The following is a 17,413-nucleotide window of genomic DNA, read 5'->3' on the forward strand; positions in this document are numbered from 1 at the left end:
ACAGGTAAACATGGTTGGTAGGTTAACTAGATCAGTGTCTAGAGACTAAGTGGGTAGTTCTTATCTCTGATATGAGAAGTGATTCTAGAAGACATAAAAAGAAAGTGCTTTTCCTTTTTTTCCTGTAAATTGTACTAAGTACTTCTACATCAATCCATGTGAGAGTTTCTTCATGAAATATGTAGTGAATTCAGATGTGCTAGTTCTTTTCCATTTCTCTTAGCTGTGTAATGGGCTTTTAACGCTTTTCTTAAAAACATTTTACTGCTGAGAAGGCTTCAGCCATGGACAAAATAGCAGGAATTTTCTTTTTTAAAGCATTAGTGTGTTTTCTCCTTCTCCATGTTGTGCAACCTTCAGTTCTGAGCACTGAAACGTAAAGCTTCTGTTCAGACCTGTATTCTTATCTATTTCTTCTTGTGATAAATATTTCTTTCCGTAAATTGGATCAAGTATTCTGATTGTGGATGGGCTTTTCTATGTTTGAGCAAATATTGATTCTCCCATATCCCTTACTTTTCAGTTAAACGTGTTCCAGTAAAATAAATGTTTTTGTCAACATGTTTTTCCATTCTTATGTAGCTTCATAGTATTTGTGACCAAACATTAGTGTGACATTATTCTTTCTTTGTCAACTTTTCGCACATGAAGATACCATCTTCTATTAATGGAAATATTAGAAGTAGTACAGTAAGAATGGACAAAAATTACACTATGTAGCTTTGGTAGCTGTTTATTTTTCCTGCTGCAACGATTCTCTCCTTTTTTGAAAAATAGGATTTTCTTATTCAGTTTGTTTCTATGATGGTGTGTTCCTTTTTAAACTATCAAAAATATAAATATATCAAAATGTAAATATTTTCTTCTCGTGTAGACATTTTTAAATTGTAGTTTTCAGAAAATTTCAAACTCAATCTTAAAACCGTAGCCACTAAGTATACTCCTGTTCATGAAGTGGAGTGCAGTAGGAAAGTTGTAGAGCTGTGCACATCTGTAAATGCCCATTGACCAGCCTTCTGCCACAGGGCAGTTATTGCCCAGTCATTATTTGCCTATGTGGAGGTGCTTATCACAGAGCTGATGTGCATTCATATCAGCTGAGTCAGGAAATGCTACTTTCTTTCCCCAGGTCAAGGATTCCACAGCCTGGGTAATCCTTGCTTTAGAAGATTTGCTAATGAAGGGATATGGAAATTTCTACGAGAGGAAACCTGCACACACCCTATATCCATTTCCTGAAAGAAGGGAGATTAACTTTCAGCATAAAATCACCTTACCTGTGCTTCATTTCTCTTGAGATAGTCCTGAACACACTGTCTGAAGGCTTGTCTGTCAGAGGAGGTAAATTTCAAGTATCTCTCCTCTAATTCTCTTTGGTCATTCTTGTATTCAATAACACTAGTAAAGCTACCATGACATCTAGTGGATGGTAAAGGATTTGGGGCAAGATTTAAAATCTAAAATGCTGAAATCAAAAAAAATTAAAAGAAATATCATACCAGGGTGGGAGCAAAGAACAGAGGGCACCTGGAATGCAGTTCAGGGTGAGGTTCTATGCCTCTTCTTTCTTGTCTAGATATTTGTTGTTTTACCAAAGGGGCACCACTTCTTGCAGCTTTTGGAAACTCTCAGAAGTGACTGCAGCTCTCAAAACTGTGGTCTTAATGGGGCTGTTCTGCAACTGTGCTGTGGGACCCATGGGGAATCACAGAGATCTGGTGTCCGTAAACATAACGCTACTCACCACTGGTTTAGAAGAATCAGTACTCCCATATTCTGAGCAGGAAGCCTATGCTTTAAGCAAGTAAAAAAATATTGGACATGAGCACGTGAATAATCATGCAATCCAGAGCCCCTGCAGCCTTTGGAGGATGATCTGTTGAGGGTACTTCCCCCCTGTTTCATGACTGTCTATACTTAATGAAGAATCCCCCTTGTTCTGGGCTCCCTGTTCTATCAGAGAATTGTCTAGGTTGGAAGGGACCTTTAAGATAATCAAGTGGAACCATCAACATAACACTGCCAAAACCACTGCTAAACCATGTCCCAAAGCACCATGTCTACCCATCTAATTTTAAATACCTCCAGGGATGGCCACTCCACCACTCCTATGCAGGGATGTGATCCTAAAGATTGATTTGTGCATTTATTGTACCCATATTGGTCATTGTAGTTTTGTCTGAAGCTTGAACATGGAAAAAATCCGAAGATCCACTGTATTATCTCTTTTTCTGGGCTTTTAGTTATGGTGAGCCCATTCAGCCCTTACTGCACTCTCTTCATTAATTTACTCTTTGTTTAAAAGATCTGAATGTAATGGAGGAAATTCATTAAAGACCATTTACAATTAGCTACCCAGCAATACAAACAAAAGCAACAGAACAAATCAGAGTTTTCAAAGTACTTTCAGTGGGATACAGTGGGAATACTAACAAATGCTAGCTTTCTTGCTCTGTTTAAGAATAAATGTGCTACTGGACTACTTTTTCATCTTTCTTTTGGTTTCTTCTTCATTTAATTTTTTTCTCTCATGGTGTTGTGTTTAATTAAATTTAAAAATACATCTAGGCTGATGTTTAAAATTATAATATCTTCATATCCAAAGAAACTTGTTTATCTGATCATAAACTTTTAATTGAAAAATAATGTTACCAGGTTTTGCTTGGCACTGTTTGAATTAGTAAATCTGGAGGAGACTGAAAGACTTTTTAATTCTACCTGTCAATGGATGAGAAGAACATTAAATTTGTATTACTGTATGTAATTAATGATGCATGAGTCAGAAAAGACTTTTGATATTTGGAGTTAAGTTTACACTTTCAAAACAGGTAAATAGAAATCTAAGCCAAATCCAACAGTAACACCATTCCTCAAAGCAAATGGTAATCCTGTATCTGTATAAGAGTCTAGTTTTAAAACACGACCCTTAGCCTGCTTGCTCCAAAAGGTAGCTGCTCAAGTAGCTTTTGCATAGGTTCAAAACCAGTGAAAACAGTGGACCCTGGGAGGAATGTGAGAGAACTTATTAGGTGGGGCAAAATTTGTTTGAGATTCAGCTGATGAATAAAATTCCAGATTAAGGGCACTTGTTGACAGATAACTGTGCTCCAGGAAGGATGAGCCAAGATGCATATATAATCTTTAAATTCTTGATAGCATTATGACAAACAAGTAAAATTAATTGAAGCCTTGGTACCATTCCCAAAACTTCAAAAATTGTCACTAGATTCAAATGATCCTCTCTATTCAAAATTTTTGTTTTACCTCGAATATTGAACCTGCACTTTGTCAGATAAAAAGCATATAATCCAAATCCAAACAGGTAAAAATATGTCCAAATACCTAGGTGTTTGGCCTAACAGTTTGACAGACTCCTGCAAGCAGAAAACAGAAGAGCTCCATCTTTTTAAAGCAACAGGATAATCACCACCTTGGGATAGTCTGGACACAGCATCTTCACTCAGAGATGCTACAGAAAAAGGAAGAAATCGGGATCAATTAGGTGCCAGAGATAGTTACGTATTTCAGAATGCCTTATACGTGTATTTCAATTTCCTTGACAGAGAAGTGTTGGGTTTGACAGAGAGGAAAGGAAAGGGGAAGGAGCTCTAAATGCTGATTTTTCTTATCAGTCAGACAGGGCGAACTTTGATGCAGCTCTTCCATTCCTTGCATGTCACAAGCCTCAAGCCAAGTACAAAACATTGTAGTAGGAAACAGCTGCTTTCCAAATCTCTGCAGAGTCATCTGTCACGGAAGCACCAGGCAGCCAGAGACAGTGCATCTGCTGACAAATCAGTCTTTCTCTTCAAACCAAAGAAGTATCTCGAGGGAGAGTTCTGGGGTTGTTGTTATTAGCTGGATAAAATGGGCTTATGCCAAAGATCCCTTCAGCTTCTTCAGCAGACATCTCGGAAACTAGTTTCTTTTACTAACGTCTGATGGACACACGTAGGTTTTCTTCTTCAGAAAGGTTAGCAGTGTCTATTGGAGGTCATTCTTAAAATGAGACAAAGACTGCCTAGCAATCTAGATAAGCTTTGAGACAACACATGAAGTTGGATTTTGCTCAGTTAGGGTCTCAGGTATTGCACATGAATTTCTGTTGCCATCGGTATTTTGCAAACTCAGTAAACTCTGTACCAAAGTCAGATCTTGACACAATTTGGCATTGAAATATCAACAGGAAAAAGTGTTACATAACAGATCTTTGCGTGACATGAAGACTGATGCTGAAATTCAGTGTCAAGCCTCTGTAATCTGGTTGAAATTAATTTTGCTAAGAGTAACAATGAAATGAGAGGACTTCCATGCATCCAATAATCTAATGTCTTGCAGGAAACAATGCAACTGAATGAAAATGTGAGAATGTCAGTGGGGCAGTAAATTCCCTCTTTGAGAAAAATGACACTGCTTGATCACTAGTGTGACCTCTGAGACAGTTGTGATGGGAACACCAGCAACTGTTCATTACAGTAAACAGTTTCAGATCTCTAAATCTGTCCTTTACTACAACACAAATTGGCCCAACTAAATTGAAAACACAGCTCTTTTAGGAGAGATGTTGAAATAGAGGTGGGAATATAAATCTTTCCCTGTGTCTTGCGTGAAAGCTCTTTTGCTCCTGCTGTGTGGCCCTCAATGATCAGCGGGTTCTAAAGCTACAGCAACCTATTTGCTGTTTCTCTGGGTCAGTGGGAAGTTCTCTTGGCTACATCTGAGACTTGGCTGTGCATATGCTGAGGGTGGAGAAGACAATACTTACACCAAAAACAGGACCACAAAATCAAGTAAAAGCCAACAGCTAATATATATATATGAAATAAAGATGTGTTTTCAGGAGTTGCTATACTTCCAAGAAACAAATGGATCCGTTTATAGGTCCTGTATCTGTGAAGCCTGATTTAGAAGAGAATTGAGCAAGGGTTTCTCCTATCACAATAAAAACACAAACCAATAATCTTGAATTCCAACCTGTAGAAATAGTGAGAGTTAAAACCATGTTCTTTTTTTTTTTTTTTTTTTCTCTCATCGTTTCTCCACATCATAGAAACAGAGTAATAACTATCCCTGCAGTCTTCTTGCTTCTCATTGCTTCCCCCCCCCCCCCCCCCCATCATGGACCTTACTGTGGAAGTTGTCATGAAAATATTTTGAATTTTTATGGAATTTCATAATATTTCAACCAGACTTATTTTGGAATTCTCCGTTCTGAATGTGTCCACATACTTTTCAATACAGAGCTGCATCATTATATTGCTACACATTCTGCTGGAATCAGCCCACATACCAATTGGCAGGCCTATATAATTCTAATTTACTATTTTATCATGTAAGTATTTTATGAAAACTATTTACTATGTAATAATAATAATGTAATAATTATTACATTATTTAATAAAATAATAATTTACTATGTAATAAAGGAGAGACTGCAATAAATTGCAGTCAGGTTTAGTATTAATCCTAGCAAATCCATGTTTGATTTCAGTGATGATTCACCAATGGCAGTTTTTTAAGTAAATTGGTTTTAATCTTTTAAAATATCCTTCAGTAATATTGTATAAACACACATTTTTTGACAAAAATCTCATGTGATAATAAATTGAATACCATTAAAAAGTCCTCTTAAGTATTATTTCTGTACAGTAGCATTTATTGGTCAAGTTTGTAGTGTTGTTAAAGTAAGAAATCAGGTTTTCTGTAGCAGAACTTTATTTCCTTGTTATGTTGACTGAAAATCATCTTATCTTCACACTTGAAGTCTTTCTTGATTAACTCTTAAATCATCTTTTCCACTCTTTTTCCAGGACTGGTGTTTAGCTAGCTGTCCTAGAATTAAATGCTTTTGAATAACGATACAATACTTAGACTTCCAGATTTATAAAGTACTTGTGTATTTCAAGTTTTGTTAAAAATCTATACGCTATTTTTATTATTTATTCAATATTGCTATGTGTCTTTTTAGAAGATGTAGAAATGTCAAATATCTAAGTTTAACTTTATGAAATATAACTTTTTTTTGGTCTGTGCATGACCTTTTTTGCCAATAAGATCTAAGCATTTAATAGTTTGGGGTTTTTTGCACAAGAGAATTACTGTTTTCATTTCACAATCAGGAAATGTGGGTTGCTGAGAGATTGCTTTGAGTCAGGTAGCCTAAGAAATCTGTGACAAATCTAAATACTGAACTTAAATCGAGAGTTTTAGTCCCAGAACCTTCAACAAAAGTTCATTTTAATTCCGTCTGTTTTCCAAATCTCTGGAAAACTTTTAAATTTGGTGAAATCACATGTATTAAAATCGTTAGCCCATCTTAATACTTTCAGTTACAGGATCAGTTTGACAGCAAAGCAAGACCAGTTTCTTTCTTGGTGAAAGAAATCTGTCATTCTGCAAGCAGCCGGGGCAACTCTCACTTTCTTAAATGGTCTTTTTAATAGGGTAGACCTCAGAATGAACATAGCTTCTCAAAAGAATTTATACATGGAATTTCTTTTCACTGTAGAACATTTCTAACCTTTCAGCTTCAGGTGTAAAATCTAAATATACATTATACACGTCTTAGTTGTGCTACAGTGGTGCCTAGATATGGCTGTCAAAATTAAGTCCCAAACATTCTAGAAACTGAACATTTATTTAGCAAGAGGTCATTCCTGCTTGTAAGAGCTTCCTCCCTAAACAAACCAGACAGATGGGAAAGGAAGCACAGAAAAAACAGGTGGATTTGTTCAGATTGGCACTGTCAAAATCTGCTGTAGAAATCGGAGCTGTTAGATGGCAGTCTGTTGTCTTGTCCGCTGGAGTATGATGCCTCCTAGTGTTATTCCCTTGCATAGAAAATTGTTGCTTGTAACTCTCTTACAATTTTAATAAGATCATTTTGGATGTTCCACAATAACGTATTTTTATGTTTTGCCTTTTTGTAGATTCAGAACAACAAATAATAATTTCCTCTCTTTTTATTTTGACAAATTATTATCTAAAAGTTCCCAACTATAGGCTTCCAAGCTGCTATCAAAATACCTGCTGTCTCCTGCAGAAAGCCATCTTCTTGACTGACCTGTACAAAAGGGGAAATTAGTCATGCTGGATTTGAAATTGCTCTCACTTCATTTCTGAGGACTGCAGTGTGTGTGTGTGTGCGCGCGTGCATGCCTATCTACACCATTCATATATATATTAACACAAAGGTATTTGAATATATATATATGAATGAATGATAGATATGATTTGTGTGATCAATAATATTTCGTATGGAACATTTACTTGGCAATATATTTTTATATTTTGCTTTTTATTAGCAATCACTAGTATAAGTGGTACAGTAAGTCATTTTTTGCTGGAGACTTTCAGGAACGGTCTTTTATGTACCCATCTCCTGAATTTTGAGAGGAAAAAAAAAAGTATTTCAATATAAATGTCTTCACTACAGGTGAAACTAATTTTCTGCCCTTCAGCAGTGAAATTTGATCTTTAATATTATGTGTTTAATAAGCTTGTGATATTTCAGAGACACAGCTGGTTGTTGATTGAGTCTTTATGTAACATCTTTTCTAATAGTAATGCAAATTGAGATACTTAATGATTTCTTCCCACAATTATATGTCCTAAAGGAGAAGAGAAAAAAGTTGGATAATTTCAAAGGTGTTCAGCTGCATAATATGCAAGTATATAGTAACATTATGTTGAAGAGATAATGCTATCCTGTACGTTCAAAACATAACACAGGAAACTGCATCATTCTGTTCTATATTAAGTAGTTTATATACTGTCAAAGCAATGTAGTCATGTTTTTTGCCAGACAGTTTTCAACTTATTTTTCCCTGATCAAATTATAATTAATGTTCTATGTTTTACTCTCCCTTCCTTATCCCTTTTTCTTTTACTTAGTTGATTTCTGAATGTTTCCCTTTATTCCTGTGATCTTTTCTTCATAGCGGCACTGTCTCGGTGAAGCTTTGCATAAATCTATCAGCAATGTAAGTGATTTGCACTTACAGCTTGTGAACAGGGCATGTTTGCACTAATAAATCTGCATATCCTGTAGTACCGCTTTAGAGCTTTAGCCCATGAAATAGAAGACATGGTGATACTTGAGGGGAGAACGTTTGCGGCCAGTTATTAAAAGCTTGTGTACTGCATCCATTCATCTGTGTAAATGTATATATCACTGGACATCAAACACTATGTATGTGGTCATAACATCAGCAGCATTTTTATGTGATTGTTAAAGCAAGCAAGTTTGTGGGCAGTGCAAATATGCATCGCAGAGCTTTCTACAAAGCATGAGATTGATGCTGTATTTAATTTGCAGTTTTGCAGTGCAAGTCATAATTGTAGTCAAAGTATTCTTTCTTTCTATTTTTTTATTTTTAAAATTCTTACTGATGTTTTTAATGTGCTGAAAACCTTGGATAAAAGTATTGAAAATTCAGAAAATAGTGTTTAGAGCTGTTTTCTTTTGAATCCTTAGTACAGGAGTAGATAGAAGGGATGCTCCAAACACATGCAAAGGGAGGCACTAATGTTTTCAAAAACGTGCTATTAAGGATGTCAGTATATGTACTGAATAATCAATATAATGTTTAAAATTAGGTACTCTTCTAAAAATAACTGTCAGATTTTTAATATTTGATGTACTTTCAACAACAACAAAAAATCTTAGTATTAGAAAGGTACTCTAATCTGACTTGGCTGTTAGAATCATTTAATCCTCATTGTCCTTTATTTTCTGCATAGTCTGTTGATACAAGTAGGCGTCTCCAGACATTGACTCATTTCAGGCTACGGCTTTGAAGTCACTGTAATCTGGTGGAAGTGTGAACTGCTCTTGAGAAGGTATTCCTGATCTCTCCTAAAGTGACTTCCTGGCCAGATGTCAGATGTCTTTTGGTCATCTCAGTTAAAATGTTTTCTGCAATTCCAAGAAAGAAATTAAAAGAACATTGTTTTGCCCTTGGCCCATGCTAAATATGTTTACAAATTATATTCGAAGAATTATCAGAATTTGGAGCAGGAACTTAAGTGAGAGGGAGATTTAACTTCAAGCCAAAAATAAATTTTTGCATGTCATCTTAATAAAAATTTGGCTGAGATACCATGATCAACTCCATTTGAATGTTATCATAAAAGGCTTTTTAGAGTATGATGATTAAATTACCTGAGATTCTGCAGGTCTGAGTAGTACTTTCCCCTAGAATTGCATCTCCTGGTGGCCATGATGAAAGGGACAGGGCAGTGGTGAGAAACCTGAAGGACAGAAACATGGTGAAAGGGACAACTAAGTGTGGGCAGAACATCTGTCCAGTATTTCACTGTTTCTGTCACAGGCACTCAGAGCAGGAGGAAGAGGATCTGAGTGAAAATTGTGGGGTTTCCTTCATATGAGATTTTTAAGCAGTAATTTGCATATAGAGTTCTCACCTGGTGCAAAGAAATGGAGTGAATAATCTCTTAAGACTATCCTAAATGCATGTTTGTATGATACTAAAATTTGAGTTAGAAAGAAGAATAAGAGTACAGGAGGGGAGGAGGAGGGGGAGAGATACTGGAGGATGGGATGGATGGAAGACGAGGAGTAGAGGGGCTAGAGCCAAGTCACAGTAGTGGTCTCAGGGAAACGAACAAAATAAATCCCAACAAACCTGAGAGTTTATGGATGGTGGTTAAATAGGAGCAGGGATAATCTAAAGAAGCATAAGTGTTACCTAAAAGCACAGGGGACAAAAAGACTTCCAGACAGGGTCTCGTTTTCATTAGCTGTAGTGTTGCAGAGAACCAGGAAATAAAAAGGAGGCTTACAGGTGAAAAGAAGGACCCAGGCAGGTGTGAAGTTACAGAAAAGCAGGGAAAGAGACAGCCCAACAGTGAATGTGGGGCGAATAAAACAGAAGGGTACGTGAGGAGATCGTAAGGGTAGTTTAGGCAAGATAGGTTGGGGTTTTTTTTTGTACCGGGAAGGAAGACAATAGGACACTGCGATACCAGATAGTGAAACATAGATGAAAATTCAGAGCTGGCCATGCTGGCAGAGGTACAGTGCAAACTGACCACGTCAGTGGAGTGAGCTTCTAGAGTTGAAGAGAAAGAATACAATATGTGTTTGCGTTACAGGCGTGTCTGACCAGCATGGCAGCCCTGGCCATGGGATGCTGAAAGGGTTTGGCAAAGAAGTTCTGGGGTTTTTGAGGAAACTAGAACTCTGTGATATGAGAGGGAAGTTTATGTATAGATAAGTAACTGGTTAAAAGATAGGTATTAAACACAGTGTTACCACAGTGAAGGTAGATTATCAGTGGAGTTACACTGATACTCAACATACATTCTTTTGCAGGTTGTTTATGAATAAGTAAGGTGGGAAAGTTTGAAGCTTCTAAAAAGTTATTCAGGGTGGGAAGGACAAAGACTGGCTGAAGAATTATAGAATAACCATAAAAAGCCAACAGACTTGGCAAGAAAATGGCAGGTGCAATTTAGTGTAGATAAATGCAAAATGAGACACAAGAAAAAAAAAATCTAACTTTTTGTATAAAATGATGAACCTTACCTTGAGTCATTACAACTAGAGAGTAGATTTGGGGATTATGATATATAATTCCATTAAAACATCACCTGAGTGGTAGTAGCATTCACAAAAGGAAATAAAATGTTACGAATATAGAAGGGAAACAGAGAACATAACACGTAAAACCATGCCACTCTCATTTTAAATACCTTATGCTGGTTTGGGCTCCTAATATTAGAAAGAAATAGTAGAAAAGGTTGCAAAAGTAGAAGTGCGATGATAGATATGAAATAGCTTTCATACAAGGAGTGACTCATTAAATCAACGCTGTTTAGTCTGGAGAAGACTCTAAGGAGGGATATGATGGCGATCTACATAAACATGCATAGAATAGAGTCAATGAAGAGGGAACTTATTTTGACTCCTTTCTGTTACAGGGCAGTTTCCATTGACGTGTCTATTAAAGATCTGGAATTTGACACGGGATATTGTGAATACTAAAAGCTTATGTGGATTTAGATAGTGGTTGTACTTAATGGACATTTCTTCCATGAATTTGCCCAAAAATACATCTTCTGGTTTAAAAAGTATTGTTGCGTGCTAGTAGACTTTGGAGTCAAGATCCCTACATTTATGTCTTGGCTTTGTATTTTTCCTGTGGTGACCAGGGTTGGCCATTTCTGGGGGCAGAACAGGAGATTAGACAAACCTTTTGTCTGATTTTGTGCAAATTGTATGTGACATTTATATTTAATGTACTCGGTAAAGAGTCTTACATGTGTAGTTCACATTACAGAACGTAGTATAGGCCTTCACGGTACTCCTTCAATGGTAGCTAATCTTCAAATGTATCTGAAGTAAAATGCTGTTGATACAGTATAAGTAAAAGATAGAGTATATATGCCCAGACACAAAGTCCTGATGAATTTGAAATGCAATATGCCACGGTCATTTCATTCAAATTAATTTGCTGCTTTTGTTTTAGTGCTAATTTTACTTTAAATGTAGCTTTTTTCTTTCAAGTCTGCTTAAGCTGAAAAAAAAAATGCGTTCAACAATGATGTTCATGCTGCAAGTTGTCCTTGGTATGCTGCTATTATTTTTTTGTTAAGTGGTGGGTTTTAATGTTCTGTAAATCAATAGATTGATGTGCAATGTCGTTATTAATTTGTCATAATTAATTTTAAGATACACTGAATCAAATGACACTATCAGACTTCTATTTCTAATTCAATTTTATGTAATGCTCTGAGGCTTGAAAAGTATCCTTAATGATTCAAATTCTTTGTCACGTGGCAATTGTCTTTTTCCTTCCTTTGAGTCACTGTAGTGAAATTCTTTTTTGGTTAAATCTTGTTTCCAGAGTTGGGGGATGCATCTCTCTTATTAGGCTCTAAAGGGAAAACAGGTTTAGTATTTTCAGTCTGAAATGATGCTATCTGATGTGAAGAACAAAGTATAACATTATTATAAAGAGAAAATGGGACTTTTTCAAGGAGTACAGTGTACTCTAATGTATTAAAGTGCTTGTTGAGTGAAAAGCATTATTTGTAAAATTCAGGTATTGCTAAGAAAATGAGTATTTGTGACTCCGATAGCTTAGATCTTATATCTTGAAAAACAGCAGAAACATCATTCTCATAGTATTACTGAGCGAACAAAAAAAAAAAAAAAGGGGGGGCAGAGGAGAATCCATCAAGTGTAACATTTATTTGTGATGTAGAGTAGTATGCTACCATTTCTTTTTAAATGAGAAAACTACCAGTAAGGTAGGACATATTATATCAAAAGATAAAAAAATCTATCAATTTAGAAGTCACAGGCTATCCTCCCCTATCAACTGCAGCGTTTTCCTTACAGAATGATGTGCTGTTCCCCTGAAAAATAATTTATTTTAACAAACACATGTTTGATTTCAGATCTTGATAGTGTCATTTTTATTGATCTTTATACAAAATCTAGAAGTAAATTTTGATAATTCAGCCTTGAAAAATTGTGTTATAGGTAGTGCTGTAGTATGAACTGACTGATGTAATTACTATACCTCTGAGATACAATATTAATAACAAATTCAGTAGATGGATGACATTGCGTGTCTCTCTCTTAGTTAACATTCTGGCTTTAAAATTTCAAGTGTTTTCTTCCTTTGAATGTTTTTTTCAGAGTTGATGTTAGTATTAATGGCTAATGGATATTTGCTGTTCTGTTGTGGGTTAGATCTCCTTACTGAAGCAGAATCTGGAGATGCAGCTTTCCCAGTCACAGAGCTCTTTGCAACAGCTACAAGCTCAGTTCAGTCAGGAGCGACAGAGACTGACTCAAGAGATCCAGGAATTAGAAGAGGAGCATCAGCAAAGGCATAAGTCACTTCAGGAAGCCCATATCCTCGCCTTTCAAAACATGGAAGAAACAAAAGAGCAAGAACAAAAGGCACGTTCATATGGATATTCTGAATTACGTAGAGAATGTTGCTATTTTAGCAATTTATGTACACAGTTGGGATTAGTAAAGAAAAGTATCTCCATAACTGCCAAATCTCCTTTTCAGTTGATGTCTTATAGTAAGATTTTTATCCAGTTAAATCTGATTAAGATGTATTGAGAATCATCTCTAATATTGGCATTGTTTCATGTCTTGCTTCATACTCTACCAATATCTGCATATATATAGGGGGGGATGAATATATATATGTAAAAATATTATAACCACACACATTTCTTTGCAGTAGTTTGACATTGTTATCCATAACATTATATTCTAGTTTTGATTCGGAATAGGCTTCTTTGTATTTTCCATTATAGTTACCTAATTTTGTATGTGTTTTCTGATATTTCCTGTCAGTTGACTCCTTTTGTATTGTATTTTGTATTTTCATTATGTTAAAAATTGTATAAACTATGTTCTGCAACTTGCAAGATAATTTTCATGTCCAGAACAGTGTCACACCCAAGATATTTTTTTAAACCTTGACTAAATCAGCTTTAAAATTGGAATTTTGGCAGTGCACAGTACTTAATAGGGTGTACATCTTGAGGTTTTTTTAAGTTCAGGTCTAGAGTGTATCTTTGCAATCAGTTTTCCCATTGTCCCCACTTAATGTACTTTGGTTCATATCATAGACTGGCCTCAGAGCACACAAGATGGATTCCTTTTGTTCTAAATGAAACTAGATGATGTGCACCAGGAACATGATGCTTCACACACTTCAATAAGGAGTAAACAGGGGTATCAATGGGGAGCAGAAATCCCCAAATGTATATTGTGTGCACACTAGACCCATCTATGGATCTGCACCTTATCACATTGCTTGCCATTGTAAATATATCCATAGATTGGGGTTTCTTTCTCTTTTCCAACTGTGAGCAGAACAGCTCTTTTGTGCGCAGGTAATCTTGATAACTATCAGCCACTGGAAAGAAAAAAATATAGTAGTAGGATAACTTATTGATAGAGGAAAATATGAGCAATATCAGTGCATTTTTAATAATTTCTAGAGTATGCCAATGCCTGCCATTTTGTTGCCAGTTGTGTATTGTTTAATACTTCATAAATTCCCTAAGTTGGTATAGAATAAATGTTGTCAATTTTGATTTCATAGGAATTAGAAGAACGTTTACAACAGAAGCACTCGGAAGAACTGCAGGCACTGAAAGAAACACATAAGCAAGCCATGGAAGGTTTCAAACTGGAGATGGAACAGGAACTTCAGACTCTACGATTTGAGCTGGAAGATGAAGGAAAAGCTATGTTAGGTATACTATTTTCAAATTTGCAAGTGGGTCCAAAAACCTTCTGCTCGTACAAATATACATGCATATCTATGTATGTACGTGTGAGTATATTGCAACACTGTAGTATATTTCATTCAATGTTGACCTAATTGTTCCACTTAAAATCAGTATAAGCTTTAACAGGTAAGCCCCAAATCACTTTTGAAAAATCTTACCCTTAAGTTTTTTTGGAAGAAGAATGCAACCAATTTTTGTGATGGAGAATGTTTCAGAAAGTAACAGGAACAGAATGACAGGACAGTTGCTTAGATGATGTAAATAGCGTGTGTTACATCAGGAGCAATACTGGAGGGAGCTGGACTGTTCTTTTTAATTAATGTAAACATTAGCAAAATAAACTTTTCTTTTTGTTCATGGTGACTAGCTTCCTTGCGCTCAGAGCTAAATCATCAACATGCAGCAGCAATTGACCAGCTAAGGCACAACCATCAACAAGAACTGGTAGCTGCCAAAATGGAGCTTGAAAGAAGCATAGAACTCGGCAGGCGACAGGTAGGTGGCACTGCTGGCAACTGACTGTAAAATAGCATAATCGGTATTTGTTTTATCTTAGCTGGAGGCAAGAACTTTTGTGAACAAACAACAAACGTAATCCTTCAAAGTCAGCCAGCACCAGCTTACCTAAACTTCCTTGCTTAGCTTTTTCTTCCTTCAACAAACTTCATCCGAAGCCTAATAAAGGCTCCTGTATCAAGGCAGTTTCCTCTCAGAATTGTGCAGCTGTCTGGGAGCACACTGGCTTGTCATGGGAGGAAATTGCTGATTCTTGCAAAATTCTATTCGTCCTCAGCTGCCAGCAGGACTCAAAAAGGAAAAAGCTGTTTCTCTCTGAAGCCTAAGTGATATGGCTAAGAAATGGTTGCTTAAAACCATGCCATGCTTCAAACTTAAGAGGTAGCCTAGCATCTTTTATTTTCAGGAGCCAAATTGGAAAACATAAATTAGCATCTAAAGAAAGCTGAGAAGATGACATAACAGTTTCAAACTCTTTCTTAAAAAGACACCAAACCACCCCACAAAACAAAACCAAAAAACAAATAAACAAACAAATTCCCAAAGCCAGTATGGACTACCTTTACTTTCAGCAGCAAACCGATTCATTCACTTTTACCTTTCAGTTTTCACTTTATGCACAATCAGTTTTTCCAGAAGTAACTAAAAATTCAAAGCTTGATCTCTATTGAAAGGAAGCCAGACTCCTGGAAGTTAGAGGACTGGAAAATTACATCTTTATTTGCCTATACAATAGGCTTTTCAGGATTGATTTACTGATAGTCCAGCACCAAGGAGGTGGAGTGGTTTTAGAAATACATTGGCAGAGGAAACAGATTTAATTGGATATAGCCTTTACACAAAAACAGAAGCAGTCAAAAACTCTCTTCCTTGCTGGTTTAAAAATGTGAGCACTAGAGGCAAAAATGTGGTGCTGTCAGCAGTGAAAGAAAACACGCAGGATTTAGGAGGATATAGTTTGTCGTGTGTTGTTTAAGCCGAGAGTGAGACACCTAAAGGAGATGTCAGGAAAAAAAAAAAGTTTAAAGTACAAGAACAAGTGTTTGATTCAGCCAAATGCCATGGCATACCTTTGGCCTGCTAACGATCTGCTAAGCACAAGCTTTAGTTGAACTGAGGGCAAAGCAATTAATTGTGTTTTCCTGTGTTAGAATGCTCATCAGTTCACAAGATGGGAGCTGAACTAGATGCAGAGAGGTCTGACCAGGATGATTATATTTGCTACTTTTTGAAATATTAAAATACGTGGATATAAATTTTCCACTGCTTTTTCTTATAACTTTAATGTAGTCTTTCTGCAGGGAGGTAGAGAGTTATTTTTAAAGGTCTGTTCTTAAAGGTGTCCTATAAAATCAGTGCATTAGGATATATTTGTATTTCCTGGATGCATGAAGGCAGAAAACACAATTATACATAAAACTACTTTGAAATGACTGCTGATTTTTTTTTATCTGTGCAAACTATATGGTCATTAATTATTGTGAAACTAAGAAGTGGAATAGATGGAAATGAGAAACTCTGACAAAGGTTTGTTTTATTGCAGACATTTTCTAAACTGGGGAAAATCATTACCAAAACCACTGGGATGCATTCCAGATGAGTTTCATAGACGTTAACTTCATTGGAATTTCTTATGCAAAAAGAATGACTTTTATTGATTTGTTGGACACAATGTAAATATTAAATAAACTATTTAGCATGTGTTCTGCTGTGAGATATTGATGACCCTTATATTTACATATACATAAGAAAGAAGACTTCTGAATCGTAGTGTTTGGTGGTGCAGGGCATACATCTTGAGTTATTCTGTCCTGTTGTATGGGGCTGTAAAGGGAAAAACAGTTTTCCTGTATCGTATGTTGAAGAGGTAGAAAATGCTAAATGCCAGATCCCCTGGTTCTTAGTGGTATCTGTTTTTTTGTTGTGTGTTCCAGGCCAGGCTGGATGGGGTTTTGAGCAACCTGGTCTAGTGGGAGGTGTCCCTGCCCATGGCAGAGGGGTTGGAACTAGAGGATCTTTAAGGTCCCTTCCAGCCTAAACCATTCTATGATCCTATGTGTGGGCAAAAGGAAAATGTGATGAGCTACACAAACGTTAACAGGGAATGACAATGATGGGGTTTACATTTTCTTGCAAATGGAAATTGTTACATAACTGTGTTTTCTTCTTTATTTATACTTGTACACAATAAAAAAACCCCTCAGTTTTAATTATAATTTGTGTCAGCATCAAAAACTGAAAAAATTGTCTGTTGCATGGAAATTTCTGCTCAGCTGTTATCTTCCAAAAGCAAGTATTGTGCTTCTGAGAAACAAGTCTATTTAAAATATTTTTTGCTGCTGCTACTTATGTCATAGGAGAAAGAATTTTTATGCCGAATATCAGATCTACAAGATGAACTGAGACACCGAGACCATCATATAGCTGAACTGGACAAAGAGATTCTGCATCTTCATGAAAATATAAGTGCGTTGACCAAGGAATTAGAGTTTAAAGGGAAAGAAGTTCTTAGAATACGCAGTGAATCCAACCAACAGATCAGGTATGAATTTTTCCACTCTAAACTCAAATGTGTATTATTTCATGTATTGTTTTAGTTAAT

General features: G+C 36.1%; 1 protein-coding gene across 2 annotated transcripts in view; it reads left to right on the top strand.

Moving 5' to 3' along the window:
- FAM184A (family with sequence similarity 184 member A) overlaps positions 1 to 17,413 on the top strand; it is a 52,621-nt gene that overhangs the window by 24,923 nt on the left and 10,285 nt on the right. For both annotated transcript variants that reach the window (XM_082481096.1, XM_082481097.1), the window contains exons 9-12: positions 12,725 to 12,937; positions 14,106 to 14,259; positions 14,663 to 14,790; positions 17,169 to 17,353. In XM_082481096.1, the coding sequence (XP_082337222.1) occupies positions 12,725 to 12,937; positions 14,106 to 14,259; positions 14,663 to 14,790; positions 17,169 to 17,353 (680 nt within the window). The remainder of the gene's footprint in view (positions 1 to 12,724; positions 12,938 to 14,105; positions 14,260 to 14,662; positions 14,791 to 17,168; positions 17,354 to 17,413) is intronic.

The sequence above is a fragment of the Vanellus vanellus genome (genome assembly GCF_965231255.1).
Source record: "Vanellus vanellus genome assembly, chromosome: 3".
NCBI lineage: Eukaryota > Metazoa > Chordata > Aves > Charadriiformes > Charadriidae > Vanellus > Vanellus vanellus.